This window comes from Rutidosis leptorrhynchoides, chromosome 1 (assembly GCF_046630445.1).
Source record: "Rutidosis leptorrhynchoides isolate AG116_Rl617_1_P2 chromosome 1, CSIRO_AGI_Rlap_v1, whole genome shotgun sequence".
Lineage (NCBI taxonomy): Eukaryota > Viridiplantae > Streptophyta > Magnoliopsida > Asterales > Asteraceae > Rutidosis > Rutidosis leptorrhynchoides.
The window spans coordinates 584,864,975-584,885,133 of NC_092333.1; the positions used below are offsets into that span (position 1 = coordinate 584,864,975).

General features: G+C 35.4%; 1 protein-coding gene across 1 annotated transcript; it reads right to left on the reverse strand.

The window, feature by feature from the left end:
• Positions 1-626: 626 nt before the first annotated feature.
• Positions 627-9,372, reverse strand: LOC139882958 (ubiquitin carboxyl-terminal hydrolase 5-like). The gene is made up of 13 exons (XM_071867207.1): positions 9,256-9,372; positions 6,623-6,865; positions 5,823-5,967; positions 5,690-5,749; positions 5,494-5,589; positions 4,360-4,755; positions 3,893-4,033; positions 3,645-3,815; positions 3,201-3,458; positions 2,952-3,100; positions 1,855-2,364; positions 1,493-1,766; positions 627-990 (listed from the first exon to the last, which is right to left on the reverse strand). The coding sequence occupies exons 1-13, from the start codon at positions 9,369-9,371 to the stop codon at positions 811-813; spliced, it is 2,739 nt and encodes a 912-aa protein (XP_071723308.1). The 5' UTR covers position 9,372; the 3' UTR covers positions 627-810.
• Between the last annotated feature and the right edge of the window lie 10,787 nt (positions 9,373-20,159).

Consider the following 20,159-nt stretch of genomic DNA (forward strand, 5'->3'; position numbering starts at 1 on the left):
CAAAAAATCGCAGCTCCATCAAGTTTCAGTTTATTTGTAAAATTGACATTTTATAAAAATCCATATTTTAAGCTAAGCCATAAAAACGTACATTTGAAAAGAACCCTAAATAATGACACCCAACGTGTTTCGGCGCGAATAGTACTTGTTGCCTTAGGAGTCAGTCGCTGAGTGGAAGCTCTTTACGAATCTGAGTGCAGGTTCGAGCCTCATTCATGTCATGAATTTACACCTTTTGCCACTACGAAGTTAATCCCATTCCCGGCACATAAGGAGTATTCAGTTAAGGCACAGACAGAACTTGAACCCAACTACAGATAGAGCGGTTGCCCAAATCTAATAAAGGGTAAACACTAATAAACACTTTTTTTAGTAATCTTTTTTATTTTATTTTTGTAAAATTCAGATGGGGCGGGTGCCCCTACGTGTTCCAAGATACTCCGCCACTAGGTTAAGGTATTTGAGAGGCATTCAACTCTTACATGGTGAATTCGATGAGCTTTCATAGAAACAACATAGACTGAGTATCTCTACCGATCTGCACCTTTGCAAACACTTATCTTACGTTGATTATTTAGTTACTTTTGCTTTGACTCGAACTTCCTACCACACATGGCCCAGTTAGCATTGCTTTGACTTAAAACCATGACCCATTAGAGTTGGACCATATAAACTAAGTACATGATAGATGGATTAAAAGATTAGACTCTGAAATCATTCAAGACTACCAAAGCACCAAGAACCCTAGTATTTGTTGAATGTAATAGCACATATTTCCTTTTGTGATCAATGTATATGAATGTACTAAGGTTACTTGTACAAAGTTGAGTTCGGACCTGCAAAAGATTGAGGTCCATTATTGGCAGCCTCATCTTCAGTTCTCACCCTCCTATAAAATAACACATAAGCAGCATTTGTCTTCACTTCATCCTCGTTAATCGCCGATATGTGACTGTCATCAAAGTTATACCAACGGTTTTCATCCACAAGCTGCATGAGACAACCAAAATTAATCACAATAAATACCAACAAGAACAAACCATTGAACTAGAGATGACAATATCGATTGGATGATGCTGTATCTCCAACGAGCCAAATGTATTAAGCTATAAGATTTAACTTAACACATTAAGTCGGGTTATATTTAGAAAATAAAACATATGGGTGAAAACAAGAACTAAAAGCACATTAAAATTGTAGGGTTTAAAAACCGCCTTTGTGGCCCAATGGTGCACGGTTGGAGGTCAGGGTTCGATCCCTGGCTCCGTAAAAAAGTCCGTGAGGGAGGTTTAACTGTCCCGTACACAAGAATTCCAACTGATCCACATGCCCTTATGGATTGATGGATCAGGGGTCCCTGTTATGCGGCTCGAGTTTCCGCCCAGAAACGCGTGTGCGCGTGGAAAATGATCGGGTGGGTGGTTTCTATTCCCGTCAGTGATTCCCAACCCAGCTTTCCAAAAATAAAAAATTGTAGGGTTTATGAGCTGACCTTAATATGTGCAGTGTAGTGGCCACTTCCCATGCTGCCAAAATGATTGGTTAAGGCATAAAGTTGATATACTTGACGGTTAGTGTTGTTTTTGTTTGCAACGTAATCTGTCACGTCAAAATCACGAATAGGGAAGTTGACAAATGTTTCTAGCTTATGCTTCATTGATCTGCTATATGAAAATCTTTTTAAGTGTATCACAAGCACTTCAGGAAGCCTCCAAAGATCTAACTTTTTACTTGCCTGCCTTCGCTCTTTACATTGAGGACAGTACCTGCACCAATGACAAATAATAAACAAAATATAAAAATATATAATATAATTAAAATATAATTAGATAGCAGAATTAAACAGATGCTTACCACATGTCTTCAGGTACCAATGGCTCCTCACGTAAGAAAGCTTCTAAGCATGCGTACAAAGATAAAGGTTCTAAGCGCATTTTCTTTGAGGGACCATATTTGTGAACTTCTGGCAACTTTTCTAGGTATTGTGTATCGTATTTTCTCAACAGTTTCGGTGACCAATCGATAAAAAGCAGTACGGACATCAATGTTGAAGGTAACCTTACAGTTCTTTCTTCTCCAACCGAAAGATCAATACATGCATTGTTTCCATCAACCAATTTTAGAGGAAGTTTTAAAGGTTCAGTCTCCATATCATTGTCATTATTTTCTTTACAAGTTGAATCATCTACTGATGATGTGTCGCTATCAGGTTGGTCTGGTTCGGATCTTAACATTGGGGAGAGCATTGTGTTAACTATGAGTTGAAGATCGCCTCTTGTTATAGTTGCATCTGAAGATACGGGGAAAACAAGTGGGGTTCCGTACGGTTTCCATCCGGTTGTGCCTCGTGCATTTCCGGTCTCCCTTAAAAACAAAAAATAAAAATAAAATGATGAGACAGATTCCAAATATATACTAACAAGCACATATGTAGGTAAGATACATGCTGAAAAATAAATTTAATTATATAAAACTCATCAAACAATGGAACACACTGGAGTAAAACTATTAAACAATAAGATTATGGGTGGACAAAGGATAAACGTGGCGATTTTGACCCATTTTCATAATAATGGGTCAATTCTAGTTAAAACAAAAATCCTTCTAAATCACTTTACTTAAGAGGTTACACTATTGAAATGATACTATTGTTACAATTATCTTGTTACGATCATATATGTAACTTGACACTATATACGTTATAGATCAAACTCAATAAATCTTTCTGATCAACTCAATAAGACCAGCTTGTATCGAAAATTACCCATTTGGACCCATTTTGTCACCTCAAAAACATAAGATGTAAACTTTGAAACAATCACACACAACTTCTTTCTTGTATCCTAATCTAATAAACAGTATTGGGAACTATCCTAAATATGCTTTCTTCAGAGTTCACATTAAAACGAATAGATTCTACTTTTGACTTTTGAGTGGTAATGTAAACTTACAGTTCTTCTCGACGGTGTATCAACTGAAGAAATTTAATGTTTTTCATAGATTTGGGGATCTTATAAGCACTAAGATGATCATCGTCTTTTATAGATGATAATGACATTAGAGGATCTTCTAAAAACTGATGAATCAAATGGTTCTTTATCTGTAAACAAAAAAAAAAAATCAATTAGCAAGTCAGTAAGCAAATCAACTCACTCATTTACTCTTATATTTAACAACCAATGACTGAATAAAATGTTTACCTCAACTATAAATACTTTTTCATTGTGCTTTAAACCACATGCATTGCTAAGTGCTTGAATCAAGTCCCTTAAACGTCCCTGTTTTGGTACAGTTACCGTGCAGGTAGTCGGCACGCTACTTCCATCACAACTAAAAACCGTCGCTGTCATACTACGAGTGGTAGTTGATTGAAGCGGCAAAGAGAGATACATGAACGGGTCAAATGTTACAGAAATCTTCTCGCATACTGGGCAAACCAAAGTTGACTTATATTGACCCTGTTAGTCAAAAGATTAAATAAAAATACTAGGTCCTAACTACCGGACATAAACAACAAAACTGACAGTCAATGAACTGCTTACGATTACACAAGCTCCTAAGACTTATTCAGTTAATGCTTTAAATTATTATAAGAAATAATAATATACTTGTAAAACAGTTTTTAAAGACGGAAAAAAACTTACTTGGCAGACATCAACAATTATTGAATCGTTGCGCGCAATGTGATTTGCCCAGTACTCATCAGCAACTTGTTCATCAGGTCGACCATCAGCATCTTTGGACTTAATGTAAGGTTTGTGTTTGACGCGGTTCAGATCTTCATGAAGTCCATCAAGCAAAAATGCCAAAAGTTCCTAAAGTAAATAAAAACAATATTTTTCATTTAAAAAATTATATTAATTTCAAGGAAGTTTTAAGGGTCAAAACAAACCTGAGAATCGTGCTGATTGTATCCACTAAATTGTGGTGCAAAACGAGCAAGCTTTGCTTTAAATTGGCGAGGGGCAAACGGAGTCCGTCCTGGGGCCCATAACTTCCTCAATAACTCCCCAAATGCTAGAGCAAGCTCACCCTACATACGTAATAAGTCAAAACGAGTTTGGTGTTTGGCCCGCCAACACATTTGTAAGGATTTTATAAAAATCTTCCTAGCAACACGCGTTAACTGCATTTACAACTCTTATCTTTACAAAATACTGATAATCTTGAATAAATAAACAAATAAAAAAAAAACCAATTTAGTACGCAGGTAGTATTTTTTTGAATGAATCAAACAATTTAACCCACACCCAACCCGATCCGATTGCCAGGTGTACCCGTTTGACATGAAATCTCTAAAGTGCAACCCTGATCAACCTACTCTAATATAAATGGGTAATAATTGCCACCTATACTTACCACCATCCCTAGAGGGTTATGCCAGTTGATCTCTTGATGATAATCTTCTCTGAAATATCTTGCAAATTCTGGTGTATGAACAAGACATTGTATAGCACTGTTCATAAAACAAGTGTTCCCAAAATTCAACAATCCAGTTAGACCAACAGAAGATCCCCGTGTACTAACACCAACGGTCAGCGGTGTCTTATCTTCTGATTCTTTGATTGAAGAAGACAAACTCTGAAACTCTGAATTGTTGTTCATAGCCAAAACCTTGCTTGTAGAGGAACCGATAGCAGTTGAATAGTTTGACTTGGACGGATCTACAGGTGCCATTGGCTCTTTTTTATCAAAGCCATTTTCATGAAGATTACTTGTACAAGCACCACCATTGTCAATGACTTCCACCATGATCTGCATTCAGAATTTACACATACAGATATAGATATAGAATATATTAAAACATTAAGTAAAATCTGGCAGATAAGTCAAACAGATAGCATGATGATTGATGGAGTGCAAAGGATAGGGGCGGTTAACAGTCAAAATGTTGGGTCCAAAAATATTTATATCTTTTGAAGAAATATATGTTATAAATAATTTTAAAAAATTTAGAATAAGAATGATTCATTAACCCATTTGACTGTTTCCTTTTATGTTCATTATTTTAATTTCTAATAATACCCATTAGACCACTGGTGGATAAAACATTAACCCATTCATGAGTAAATGGGTCAAAATTGCCACCCCTGGCATTAATATGTTCTTTGAACTTAATTAACAAGAAAAACCAAGTAATATGGGGTTAAGTGTTTGATTTTATTTCTCTCCACATTACATGTATTCAAAGTAGCACTTTGTAGTTGTTTTTACAAACTAGACGATAACAAAATCATGAACCAAAAAATTGTCTATATGGGGAAGATTATATATGGAAGAGTGACCATATTATAAAAAAAGGGAGGGTAAAATTCGAAACTATCTATTTTAATAATCTAGCCCCTTATGACCCATAGTATGAAGGCATTGTTAAAAGAGAACGTGATTCTGACATTCAGCAATAAAGTATACACATATGTATTATGTATATTGTTGAAATCATTGGTATAATCTTTAATGCAAAAGGAAATTGACACACATGAAGTTACTCACATCCTGATCCATTTGTATGTTATAATCATCAAGCATCTTATCCAAGTCATTCATCACAGCATGTTTTCGAAGACTGTAGTAGTCCCAAATGCTTACCTAATGGAGCAAAAAAGGAAACAAATCATGAACTATTTATAACATATACAGTAGTCAAGATATGCTTATTCAAATTTGATGATATACATTGAAAACTTACTTGCTCCTTATTAAGCTGAAATATCTCACAAGCCTTTTTATGTAGGCCTCCAATTGTTTCCTGCTCAAAAGAGTTCGGGTCTTAAAATGTTAAGTACAACAATAAAATATAATATAGTGAGCTACAGATATACCTTCTTGCTAATTCTTATCGAACACTGGTTGTTGTTTGGCATCAGGTGTAGTCTAAGGCGTAGAGGATATACTTCTACAGTTAATTCAGATTGCGCTTCACCACAGCTTATCACTTTTCGTGCCAATTTAGGCCCCCCTCCATACCTGCACCTCAAGAATCACTATAAGCATGAAACTTAGAGCAAGCAATTGTGACCCATTTACTTTTCGGTTGATTAATCAGGGTCGTGCCTTATATCAGACAACAAAAATCAAAACTTGATCTAAAGGGAGAACTGGTCATATGAATTGAGAAATCAAACAAGTAGAAAATTGGCTAAAATCTTTAAAACACATTATTAAAATGAAAAAATAAAAAAAAATCAAGAAAGTATTTGTACATCGATCAAACTAAACAGACCCGTTTCGACCAGTAAGAACTGACCCAACACCCATTTTGACACGTTACTCAACCCACCCATCTTGCCAACTCAGATGAAATTCTCAGGTCTCGTGTCCTAGCTGGTGAAAACAAGATGCAACAGCAACCCTACGCGCCTCTAGTGTCATTTCTTATATATACAGCCTCCCTAACTCATTGCTTGATATCAAGAGCAGCGTTTTATCAATGTATGATAACGATGTATCATGTAGGGCTATATAAAAGGATGTAGTTGCATCGTTATGTCTTTGATAGCTGATTTTGTTATTAACACGCGTTTTTATTATGAAGAGACACTTTCCATTAAGTCAAGTAAAACAAAATTTGTAAATATATAACGGAATAGAACATATAAATTTAGAGCAAGTTCAAACTAACCATGCGCAAAACTGGTCCCATGTTGCTTCGGGGACCAATATATAATCTGTGTGTTCCTGTAATGTATCATGGAGCTCAATACCCATATTTGAACTCCCATCATAGATTAAATTAGAATTATCGATGCTTGATGGCCTATTTGGTGCACTTGAGCTGCCTAAATTCTTATAATCTGAAGATGATCCATCATTTGTGCTAACTGTCTTATGATGAGTAACATAAGCAATCCAATTTTCCCACCATCTGTCAAATATAAAGTCAAAGAAACTAAATATTCAAATGATGGGTAAAAGAAAAAAGCACCTTAAAGAAATGTTGTACCAACTTCAATAGATAGGCGTGATATACACGATCTAACTGCCAAATGCTAGGCTATAAACTATACAGAAATTAAGGTTGGCAAAATTATAAATTTCTTGTAATTCGGCCTTCACTTCTAAAAGATCAGTAGTAAATATAGATTACCACAGATAAGTTATTTGACATCTTGCAAAGATACATTATTAGCATACTAAATACATAAAACAATGATGGAAACTGGCAAACTGCTTGAAATTAAGTGGCGTCTCTAAGCTACTATATTAACTCTGAAGGATCATGGCTCTATCTATATGCTGATAATTGGACAGACATACTTTACATTAAGGTTTCATATATATCTATTGTCCATTAAATATACAAATTTAACCGGATTAAGTGGGCATACTGGCATCTCTACGACACGTAGCCCTAAGAGCAATAAATTAAAGTTATAGCAATCAACAAAGACATATATATAATCATATTCGAACATACTGCTTCATTATAAATTTACAAAAAAAGACTTTTAAACTTAACATTTTCCTTACAAAAAAGGCAAAAAGATAAGTCTACATATTCCTACAGTTTGGACCTAAAAGTATAGGCAAGTGTAGTTGTGAATGTTTTAAATATCAGGGGTAAGTGTGTTTATACATCGCCAAGAATGAATGATGGTTCAAACTTTAATACAGAAAGTTTATCCACGATAACTGCAATTTGATATGTATATATGCCACTACAGAAATATATACGTGAATTAATTATAATTGTAGATCTAGATTAGCTGCAAAGTGCACCATTCAAGGTTGTAAAAGTCATGAGACGGAGACGAGTCGATTGGGACCTAGGAATGCACCATGCAAGGTTGTAAAAGTTGTGAGACGGAGGTAAGTCGATTGGGACCTTGGAACGACTAGTCGGTTGAGTCGGGGACTAATCGGACGTTCAGTCGTTGACTAACTTTGACTTTTAGTAATAAATATATTAAACACACGCGCCAGCACTCGCGCCGCGCATGAATATATCAATCATAAATATTTCAAACATTTATATATAAGGCACACAATCTAATTTTAGAAAATATTACAATTTTGACCTAAATCTGACCAACCTTGACTTTAACCGAGTCAAACCGACTTTGCCCCAACTTTTTAGCGTTGACCGAATTTTTCGACATTTTTTGGTGAAACGGGATGGACTAATCACCAATACGATTAGTCGGCCGAGACGGCCAACTTTACTTTTGCAACACCGGCACCATGTAAGTGATAACTAAAAATCCATTGGTTTCTGTTTCTGTTTTGGTTTTCTCCCTACGTCATACATCCTAGCGGGATAGTATCATTTTACGCCAACTACTTCTGTATAAATTCGCACTGCTAATTGTATCCAGGTATGTACATAAGGCACTGGTGTGAAACACAAGTCATGGTTTGTAAGGGCAGGTACACTTAACATGTCAATCAGACACGTAAAATCTATTTGTGTATATCTATAAGCACATTTCTAAACAATAAACATATGAAGCAGATTATGATTCACCTATTCGTCACGAATCACAACGTATTGACATTCTATGATGGTGCGTCCTGATAATACATAGTTTTAGGTAAAACACAAAACATGAACGGTAACCATCAGGCTAGAGACCTTCCTGCAATTCACTCAAGAATAGATTGAACGTCATAACTAAGGATATTCATACTTACTGATCTACACAAAACATTCATGTTTCATGCTCGTTTCGCTTTAGCGGATTTTCAATATCACAATACAATTCTCGTTTCCTGCTTCATATGCGTTTAGATAACTTATGATCACACTAATGTGTCATGCACAACTGCACAACCATATAAACGTATCTCCGTAAATCCAAAATTTGTTTAGGGCCGTAAATCATCTTGAATTCGTCTAACAATCCCTAAATATAATATAATATACCAGTAATCAACTTAGCACATACTTGGAATTCAGATCACTGCATGTTTCAATTTTAGATAACACGAAACCCTAATTCTCATTTGAACCAATTACATTCCACACAAAATTCATTCAATTTGTAGATAATAACCTTAAGCAGGTCCACTTTATATACTATCTACTTGAAAAACCGACCATCAATTAAACCCTAAATTAAGTACATAGACCCAAAATTCATACGCATATCGCACCATTTCTCACTAAACCCCTAATATTTTTACAGCAAGCCTCTGCACTCAATTACAACTTACCTAGAAATTAAATATGTCATTGCGATTGGATACACAATCACCGAAAATAAATAAAATTAAATTAAAATTAAACTCTAGAGTAAAAGTAGGAAATAATATTACCTTGAACTAACTAAACAAAATGTATCGCCTTCTTTAGTTTGAGCTTCGATTTTCATAGAAATGCTTGTTATCGTATGCAATTCTTCCACCGGCGAAATACCACAGGCCGGTGCCATAGCTTCCTTCCGTTAGCAAAATATGAAACAGGGCTTTTCGAGGGTTTTTAAATGAAGAAATGAGAACTGGAAGAAATGAGTTGCTGCTACAAGCCACTGACACGTATGCACGTGTGTTTTCTGAAAGTCATTTTTATAAACAAAAAGGGTGTTAGATATATAAGCAACCTATTTTTACAAATACACAACTAAACATGCTTTACAGTGTTATACAGTATAACACTGTAAAATATATTTAGTTGTGTATTTGTAAAAATTGATTGTGTATATATCACTACTCAAATAAAAATATCATATCCTATCGTATCCTATCATACTATACATTAAAAGAGTATATCCTATCATATCATATCATATCCTATCATAGCTCATATCATATCATATCATATCATATCATATCATCATGCTATACATTAAAAGAGAGTCTTTATTAGGTAATAAATGTTTTCAAAACCCCTCTTAATCACCGTTAAATTAAAAAATTACATTACAATACCCCTTAATCCAACGACCATTAATCATTACCTAAAAATCTCTCTTCTTATTAAAAGAAAAGCTAAAATAAGTAATATTGTTTTCAATAAGGAGATCATGACCATTCATTTAATCAAATAAATTAAAATTAATTGCAACCCTTAGATTAAAATATCAAATAAATATTACCTAATACAAATTTCATTTTAATTACACATTACCGCACTACCCCTATTTAATTAGCCAATTATTTTAGGAAACAGATTTTTCTAAAAAACTTCAAACCCTTATACAGGAAATAATTATGGGCATATGGTTTTTAAATTTGAAAGTGAACAATCAATATCCGTCAATTACGTTATAATTGAGTCAAATCCCTTAAATATCTTACTCTCGCGACCTTTTTTAACTTCCTCATTCTAGCGAATTTGTTTGATCGATTCAATTAGAATTAAGCAATCCCCTAGAGTTTGCTGGCTGAGTGTCTCATGTATGTCATCTGGTTGTATGTGTATACTTTTACAGGCAGATGAATTACGCATTGATATCTTGAAGAAGATGCTGGATTTACTAAAGATAAGACAAAGATCTTTGGCATTGCTTACACTTCACAACTACCAAAAGCGATTAAGTTTCTTTAATCACCAATGAGATTCTATACTTGTATAAATAATTTTTTATTTCTCTACAGAATTTTTATTTATATTATCATTATGTATACGTAAACTCAACAACCTTTTGTTTTTATGTGAACATCCTTTCACGTTATTTCATGTACACCATTTGAATCTACACACACTTTTTATTTATTGAGATAATTTATTAATCATTTTTTAAATAAAACCCGCGAATTCGCTGGTCTTTGACTAGTATTAGGTAATAAATCAATTTTAAATACACGCATCCCTAAAATACCCCTCTAATAATTAAAAAAAACACGGGTTAACCATTATCCCTTTAATTTTCTTCTCGATTAATATTTGTTATTAGAGTTTCTTCAGCTTAACAATTCTACCCAACGAGAATCCTTCTTCTCCCTAAATCTCAATTCGCAACTCGAATCTGATCAACAATCGAAGATTTGGGTCTAATTGCATTAACAAATACATGATCAATTGAAGCTTTGATACTTTGATCTACAGATTTGACCGTGATTGTAGTGATCCGAACTTTTCCATGTTTATATATATTAATTGAGATTGATATTTACATGATTAAATGTTTCCAACATGTTAAGTAATCAAACTTGTTAAGACTTGATTAATTGAAATATGTTTCATATAGACAATTGACCACCTAAGTTGACCGGTGATTCACGAACGTTAAAACTTGTAAAAACGACATGACGATATATATATATATATATATATATATATATATAGATATACATATGGTTAACATGAGATTATGATAAGTAAGTATCTCCATAAGTATATTAACAATGAGTTATATACATATAAACAAGACTACTAACTTAAGGATTTCGAAACGAGACATATATGTAACGATTATCGTTGTAACGACATTTAAATGTATATATATCATATTAAGATATATTAATATATCATAATATCATGATAATATAATAATTTAAAATCTCATTTGATATTATAAACATTGGGTTAACAACATTTAACAAGATCGTTAACCTAAAGGTTTCAAAACAACACTTACATGTAACGACTAACGATGACTTAACGACTCAGTTAAAATGTATATACATGTAGTGTTTTAATATGTATTTATACACTTTTGAAAGACTTCAATACACTTATCAAAATACTTCTACTTAACAAAAATGCTTACAATTACATCCTCGTTCAGTTTCATCAACAATTCTACTCGTATGCACCCGTATTCGTACTCGTACAATACACAGCTTTTAGATGTATGTACTATTGGTATATACACTCCAATGATCAGCTCTTAGAAGCCCATGTGAGTCACCTAACACATGTGGGAACCATCATTTGGCAACTAGCATGAAATATCTCATAAAATTACAAAAATATGAGTAATCATTCATGACTTATTTACATGAAAACAAAATTACATATCCTTTATATCTAATCCATACACCAACGACCAAAAACACCTACAAACACTTTCATTCTTCAATTTTCTTCATCTAATTGATCTCTCTCAAGTTCTATCTTCAAGTTCTAAGTGTTCTTCATAAATTCCAAAAGTTCTAGTTTCATAAAATCAAGAATACTTTCAAGTTTGCTAGCTCACTTCCAATCTTGTAAGGTGATCATCCAACCTCAAGAAATCTTTGTTTCTTACAGTAGGTTATCATTCTAATACAAGGTAATAATCATATTCAAACTTTGGTTCAATGTCTATAACTATAACAATCTTATTTCAAGTGATGATCTTACTTGAACTTGTTTTCGTGTCATGATTCTGCTTCAAGAACTTCGAGCCATCCAAGGATCCATTGAAGCTAGATCCATTTTTCTCTTTTCCAGTAGGTTTATCCAAGGAACTTAAGGTAGTAATGATGTTCATAACATCATTCGATTCATACATATAAAGCTATCTTATTCGAAGGTTTAAACTTGTAATCACTAGAACATAGTTTAATTAATTCTAAACTTGTTCGCAAACAAAAGTTAATCCTTCTAACTTGACTTTTAAAATCAACTAAACACATGTTCTATATCTATATGATATGCTAACTTAATGATTTAAAACCTGGAAACACGAAAAACACCGTAAAACCGGATTTACGCCGTCGTAGTAACACCGCGGGCTGTTTTGGGTTAGTTAATTAAAAACTATGATAAACTTTGATTTAAAAGTTGTTATTCTGAGAAAATGATTTTTATTATGAACATGAAACTATATCCAAAAATTATGGTTAAACTCAAAGTGGAAGTATGTTTTCTAAAATGGTCATCTAGACGTCGTTCTTTCGACTGAAATGACTACCTTTACAAAAACGACTTGTAACTTATTTTTCCGACTATAAACCTATACTTTTTCTGTTTAGATTCATAAAATAGAGTTCAATATGAAACCATAGCAATTTGATTCACTCAAAAAGGATTTAAAATGAAGAAGTTATGGGTAAAACAAGATTGGATAATTTTTCTCATTTTAGCTACGTGAAAATTGGTAACAAATCTATTCTAACCATAACTTAATCAACTTGTATTGTATATTATGTAATCTTGAGATACCATAGACACGTATACAATGTTTCGACCTATCATGTCGACACATCTATATATATTTCGGAACAACCATAGACACTCTATATGTGAATGTTGGAGTTAGCTATACAGGGTTGAGGTTGATTCCAAAATATATATAGTTTGAGTTGTGATCAATACTGAGATACGTATACACTGGGTCGTGGATTGATTCAAGATAATATTTATCGATTTATTTCTGTACATCTAACTGTGGACAACTAGTTGTAGGTTACTAACGAGGACAGCTGACTTAATAAACTTAAAACATCAAAATATATTAAAAGTGTTGTAAATATATTTTGAACATACTTTGATATATATGTATATATTGTTATAGGTTCGTGAATCAACCAGTGGCCAAGTCTTATGTAACAGACTCGTCCCACATCGGTGGGAGAGGAAAACAAAGCACTCCTTATAAGGGTGTGGATACCTCTTCTAGTATGACGCGTTTTGAGGGTGTTTACCCGAGAAGCAAATCCGTGAGGTAGAAGTGCGATCTGGGGTTGTACTCGTGCACGGGTAGCCCGTCGGTGATCGGCTTGTGTCCAAAGCGGACAATATCATACTACGGGCTGATGGTGATGTTACTTATGGTATCAGAGCTGGGGCCCGCATCGATGTGCACTGCGGGGACGCAGTGTCCCGAAGGGGGAGAGTTGTAACAGACTCGTCCCACATTGGTGGGAGAGGAAAACAAAGCACTCCTTATAAGGGTGTGGATACCTCTTCTAGTATGACGCGTTTTGAGGGTGTTTACCCGAGAAGCAAATCCGTGAGGTAGAAGTGCGATCCGGGGTTGTACTCGTGCGCGGGTAGCCCGTCGGTGATCGGCTTGTGTCCAAAGCGGACAATATCATACTACGGGCTGATGGTGATGTTACTTATTACTTCCCAACGAAGTAAAAATCTGTGAAAGTGAGTTATAGTCCCACTTTTAAAATCTAATATTTTTGGGATGAGAATACATGCAGGTTTTATAAATGATTTACAAAATAGACACAAGTACGTGAAACTACATTCTATGGTTGAATTATCGAAATCGAATATGCCCCTTTTTATTAAGTCTGGTAATCTAAGAATTAGGGAACAGACACCCTAATTGACGCGAATCCTAAAGATAGATCTATTGGGCCTAACAAACCCCATCCAAAGTACCGGATGCTTTAGTACTTCGAAATTTATATCATATCCGAAGGGTGTCCCGGAATGATGGGGATATTCTTATATATGCATCTTGTTAATGTCGGTTACCAGGTGTTCACCATATGAATGATTTTTATCTCTATGTATGGGATGTGTATTGAAATATGAAATCTTGTGGTCTATTATTATGATTTGATATATATAGGTTAAACCTATAACTCACCAACATTTTTGTTGACGTTTTAAGCATGTTTATTCTCAGGTGATTATTAAGAGCTTCCGCTGTCGTATACTTAAATAAGGACGAGATTTGGAGTCCATGCTTGTATGATATTGTGTAAAAACTGCATTCAAGAAACTTATTTTGTTGTAACATATTTGTATTGTAAACCATTATGTAATGGTCGTGTGTAAACAGGATATTTTAGATTATCATTATTTGATAATCTACGTAAAGCTTTTTAAAACCTTTATCTATGAAATAAAGGTTATGGTTTGTTTTAAAAATGAATGCAGTCTTTGAAAAACGTCTCATATAGAGGTCAAAACCTCGCAACGAAATCAATTAATATGGAACGTTTTTAATCAATAAGAACGGGACATTTCAGTTGGTATCAGAGCGTTGGTCTTAGAGAACCAGAATTTTGCATTAGTGTGTCTTATCGAGTTTGTTAGGATGCATTAGTGAGTCTGGACTTCGACCGTGTTTACTTGAAAAATGATTGCTTAACAAATTTTGTTGGAAACTTTATATTTTTAACATGTGAATATTATGTGATATATTAATCTCTTAACGCGTTTGATATTATGTGATAGATGTCTACCTCTAGAACAAGTCCCATTGACTCACCTAATAATAATGAAGAGTCAAATATAAATTGGAATGATTCGTGGACTGATTCACAAGTTCCCGAAGAGGAACCGGAAGAAGAGTCGGAACCGGAAGAAGAATCGGAACCGGATGAAGTAATAGAACCGGTGGGGGAAATAATAAAACGGTTAAGTAAAAGAAAATCCTCAACCAACCGACCAAGGTTAATTATGGTCAATGGTGTTTCCGCCAAGGAAGAAAAATATTGGGAGGATTACCAATTCTCTGATGAATCGGATTCCGACGAGAATTCCGATGATGTTTTAGAAATTACCCCAACTGAATTTAAAAAGGCAAAAGAAAATAATAAGGGAAAGGGCATAAAAATAGAGAAATCTAATTCCAACCCCGATGAACTTTATATGTATCGTCAACCCCCGAAGTCCTTAAGTTGTAACAATGACCCGGGAACCTCTAAACCACCAGGTTTTTCTAAACCAATGTGAAAAACGACGGCTCGTATTAGGGGAACATCATATATCCCTAGAAACTTGGCAAAACGAACCAAAATCGAAGAAGAAGAAACAAACGAGTCGGAATAAGATAGTTGTATTCGTGTGGTGTAATATATGTAATATAGTGTGCTTATGCTTTATGATATATGTAAAAATTGCTTGTATTAATAAGTATTTTTTTTATGAATCTAACTCTTGTCTATTTTACAGTATAAAAACACAAAATGGATAGACAACCCAATATTTTAAGAGACCTACCCGGAGACATGATTGATGAAATCTTGTCTAGAGTCGGTCAGAATTCTTCGGCACAACTATTTAAGGCTAGATCAGTTTGTAAGACATTCGAAGAACGTTCCAAGAATGCCTTGGTTTATAAAAGGCTTTCGTTCGAAAGATGGGGGATATCACATTACGAAATCCATAAGTTACGATGTGTTTACTTTGACGCATATATTGCGGGGAACCCAAATGCTATTTTACGCAATGGGTTAAGAAATTATTTTGACTCAATATATCCGAATATTGGACTTCGTGATTTAGAAAAAGCGGCTAACATGCAACATAAAGAAGCATGTTATGCTTACGGATTAGTAATGTTCGCTTCTCACCAAAGTGAGAACATGAACATCGGGCTACAACTATTAAACAAAACGTTCCCACAAGTGACGGAGTCGGTAATTGGGGTAAGAAATGAGGTTTTTAGATTGTTACGGGACTGTTGGACATTACGTAACCCTCGTCCCTTTGACGACGTTACAACACGCTGTCTTATCAACGGCCATAACGGTTATGTTTCACAAGACCAAGGATGGGAAGTAATCCTAGTAAAACCAGAATGCATGACTTGTTTCTGGACGTATGAATTACGTGTCTTTATTGCCTTTGCTGAACGACTTGTGTACTAGCTAGAATTATCTTCACAACCATCTTGTATCAAATTTATTGTGTGCTATATTTCATGCTATATGTAAAATAAGCGGTATTGTAAGTTTGTAAAATATTGTGTAAAAGTTTGAACGTGAAATATTATTATAATCAGTTTTTCATATAGAATTGTAGTAGTTGAATTGTATATTAGCTACTAAGTATGAACTTAATGGGTAGGTACTACCCGAATTTAAACTTATAAAACGCTAATATGAAGAAAAAGCTTTTATAAATGAGTTCATATTATGCTACGAAATACTATTAACTACTCTTAATATTCTGTATGATTAACTTGTTCCATTTGACTATTTTGAAGGAAATGGCACTGACTACTCGACACACCGTGAATATGAATGAAGAGGAATTCCGTACTTTTCTAGCTTCAAACATAGCCGCAGTACAGGCTGCGCTACATACCAACAATAACCTTGGATCTAGCAGTACAGGAAATCGTGTAGGATGCACCTACAAAGAATTCACTGCCTGCAAACCTTTGGAATTTGATGGAACCGAAGGACCGATCGGATTGAAACGGTGGACCGAGAAGGTCGAATCGGTGTTTGCCATAAGTAAGTGTACTGAAGAGGACAAAGTGAAGTACGCTACGCATACCTTCACAGGTTCTGCGTTAACATGGTGGAATACCTATCTAGAGCAAGTGGGACAAGACGATGCGTACGCACTACCGTGGTCAGCATTCAAGCACTTGATGAATGAGAAATACCGTCCCAGAACCGAGGTCAATAAGCTCAAGACAGAACTTAGAGGGTTACGAACCCAAGGATTTGATATTACCACCTACGAAAGACGATTCACAGAATTGTGCCTATTATGTCCGGGAGCATTCGAAGATGAGGAAGAGAAGATCGACGCGTTTGTGAAAGGATTACCGGAAAGAATCCAAGAAGATATAAGTTCACACGAGCCTGCCTCCATACAACAGGCATGTAGAATGGCTCACAAACTAGTGAACCAGATTGAAGAAAGAATTAAAGAACAGACTGCTGAAGAGGCCAATGTGAAGCAAGTCAAAAGAAAGTGGAAGGAAAACGGTGATAAGAATCACCAATACAACAACAACAGCAATTACAACAATAATCGCAACAATTATCCCAACAATCGCAACATCAATCGCAACTACAACAAACGGCCCAACAACAAGAACAACAACAGCAACTACAACAATCATCCCAACAACAATAATAACCGCAACAACAACAACAATCAGAAGCAGCTATGCCAAAGGTGTGAAAAGTATCACTCGGGGTTCTGCACCAAATTTTGCAACAAGTGTAAAAGAAATGGTCATAGCGCGGCGAAGTGTGAGGTCTACGGACCAGGGGTTAATAGAACGAAAGGAACAAATGGTGTCGGAACGAGTAATGGCGGAGCAAGTAGTGTCGGAGCAAGTTATGCCAATGTAGTTTGTTATAAATGTGGAAAACCGGGCCACATTATTAGAAATTGCCCGAACCAGGAGAACACGAATGGACAAGGCCGCGGAAGAGTTTTCAATATTAATGCGGCAGAGGCACAGGAAGACCCGGAGCTTGTTACGGGTACGTTTCTTATTGACAATAAATCTGCTTACGTTTTATTTGATTCGGGTGCGGATAGAGGCTATATGAGTAGAGATTTTTGTGCTAAATTAAGTTGTCCATTGACGCCTTTGGATAGTAAATTTTTACTCGAATTAGCAAATGGTAAATTAATTTCAGCAGATAATATATGTCGGAATCGAGAAATTAAACTGGTTAGCGAAACATTTAAGATTGATTTGATACCAGTAGAGTTAGGGAGTTTTGATGTGATAATCGGTATGGACTGGTTGAAAGAAGTGAAAGCAGAGATCGTTTGTTACAAAAATGCAATTCGCATTATACGAGAAAAAGGAAAACCCTTAATGGTGTACGGAGAAAAGGGCAACAGGAAGCTACATCTTATTAGTAATTTGAAGGCACAAAAACTAATAAGAAGAGGTTGCTATGCTGTTCTAGCACACGTCGAGAAAGTACAAACTGAAGAAAAGAGCATCAATGATGTTCCCGTCGCAAAAGAATTTCCCGATGTATTTCCGAAAGAATTACCGGGATTACCCCCACATCGATCCGTTGAATTTCAAATAGATCTTGTACCAGGAGCTGCACCAATAGCTCGTGCTCCTTACAGACTCGCACCCAGCGAGATGAAAGAACTGCAAAGCCAATTACAAGAACTTTTAGAGCGTGGTTTTATTCGACCAAGCACATCACCGTGGGGAGCTCCTGTTTTGTTTGTCAAGAAGAAAGATGGTACATTCAGGTTGTGTATCGACTACCGAGAGTTGAACAAACTTACCATCAAGAACCGCTACCCACTACCGAGAATCGACGACTTATTTGATCAACTACAAGGCTCGTCTGTTTATTCAAAGATTGACTTATGTTCCGGGTATCATCAAATGCGGGTGAAAGAAGATGATATTCCAAAGACTGCTTTCAGAACACGTTACGGTCATTACGAGTTTATGGTCATGCCGTTTGGTTTAACTAATGCACCAGCTGTGTTCATGGACCTTATGAACCGAGTGTGTGGACCCTACCTTGACAAGTTTGTCATTGTTTTCATTGATGACATACTTATTTACTCAAAGAATGACCAAGAACACGGTGAACATTTGAGAAAGGTGTTAGAAGTATTGAGGAAGGAAGAATTGTACGCTAAGTTTTCAAAGTGTGCATTTTGGTTGGAAGAAGTTCAATTCCTCGGTCACATAGTGAACAAAGAAGGTATTAAGGTGGATCCGGCAAAGATAGAAACTGTTGAAAAGTGGGAAACCCCGAAAACTCCGAAACACATACGCCAGTTTTTAGGATCAGCTGGTTACTACAGAAGGTTCATCCAAGACTTTTCCAGAATAGCAAAACCCTTGACTGCATTAACGCATAAAGGGAAGAAATTTGAATGGAATGATGAACAAGAGAAAGCGTTTCAGTTATTGAAGAAAAAGCTAACTACGGCACCTATATTGTCATTGCCTGAAGGGAATGATGATTTTGTGATTTATTGTGACGCATCAAAGCAAGGTCTCGGTTGTGTATTAATGCAACGAACGAAGGTGATTGCTTATGCGTCTAGACAATTGAAGATTCACGAACAAAATTATACGACGCATGATTTGGAATTAGGCGCGGTTGTTTTTGCATTAACGACTTGGAGGCACTACTTATATGGGTCAAAAGTATTATATATACCGACCACAAAAGTCTTCAACACATATTTAATCAGAAACAACTGAATATGAGGCAGCGTAGGTGGATTGAATTGTTGAATGATTACGACTTTGAGATTCGTTACCACCCGGGGAAGGCAAATGTGGTAGCCGATGCCTTGAGCAGGAAGGACAGAGAACCCATTCGAGTAAAATCTATGAATATAATGATTCATAATAACCTTACTACTCAAATAAAGGAGGCGCAACAAGGAGTTTTAAAAAAAGGAAATTTAAAGGATGAAATACCCAAAGGATCGGAGCAGCATCTTAATATTCGGGAAGACGGAACCCGGTATAGGGCTGAAAGGATTTGGGTACCAAAATTTGGAGATATGAGAGAAATGGTACTTAGAGAAGCTCATAAAACCAGATACTCAATACATCCTGGAACGGGGAAGATGTACAAGGATCTCAAGAAACATTTTTGGTGGCCGGGTATGAAAGCCGATGTTGCTAAAT

Excerpts from the sequence above, each read along its gene's own strand:
- LOC139882958 (XM_071867207.1), bottom strand. The coding sequence starts at position 9,371 with ATGGCACCGGCCTGTGGTATTTCGCCGGTGGAAGAATTGCATACGATA. Across the intron at positions 5,590-5,689 it reads TTCAGCTTAATAAGGAGCAA|GTAAGCATTTGGGACTACTA; the intron begins GTAAGTTTTCAA and ends TTGCTCCATTAG. Across the intron at positions 3,816-3,892 it reads ACAATCAGCACGATTCTCAG|GAACTTTTGGCATTTTTGCT; the intron begins GTTTGTTTTGAC and ends TATTTACTTTAG.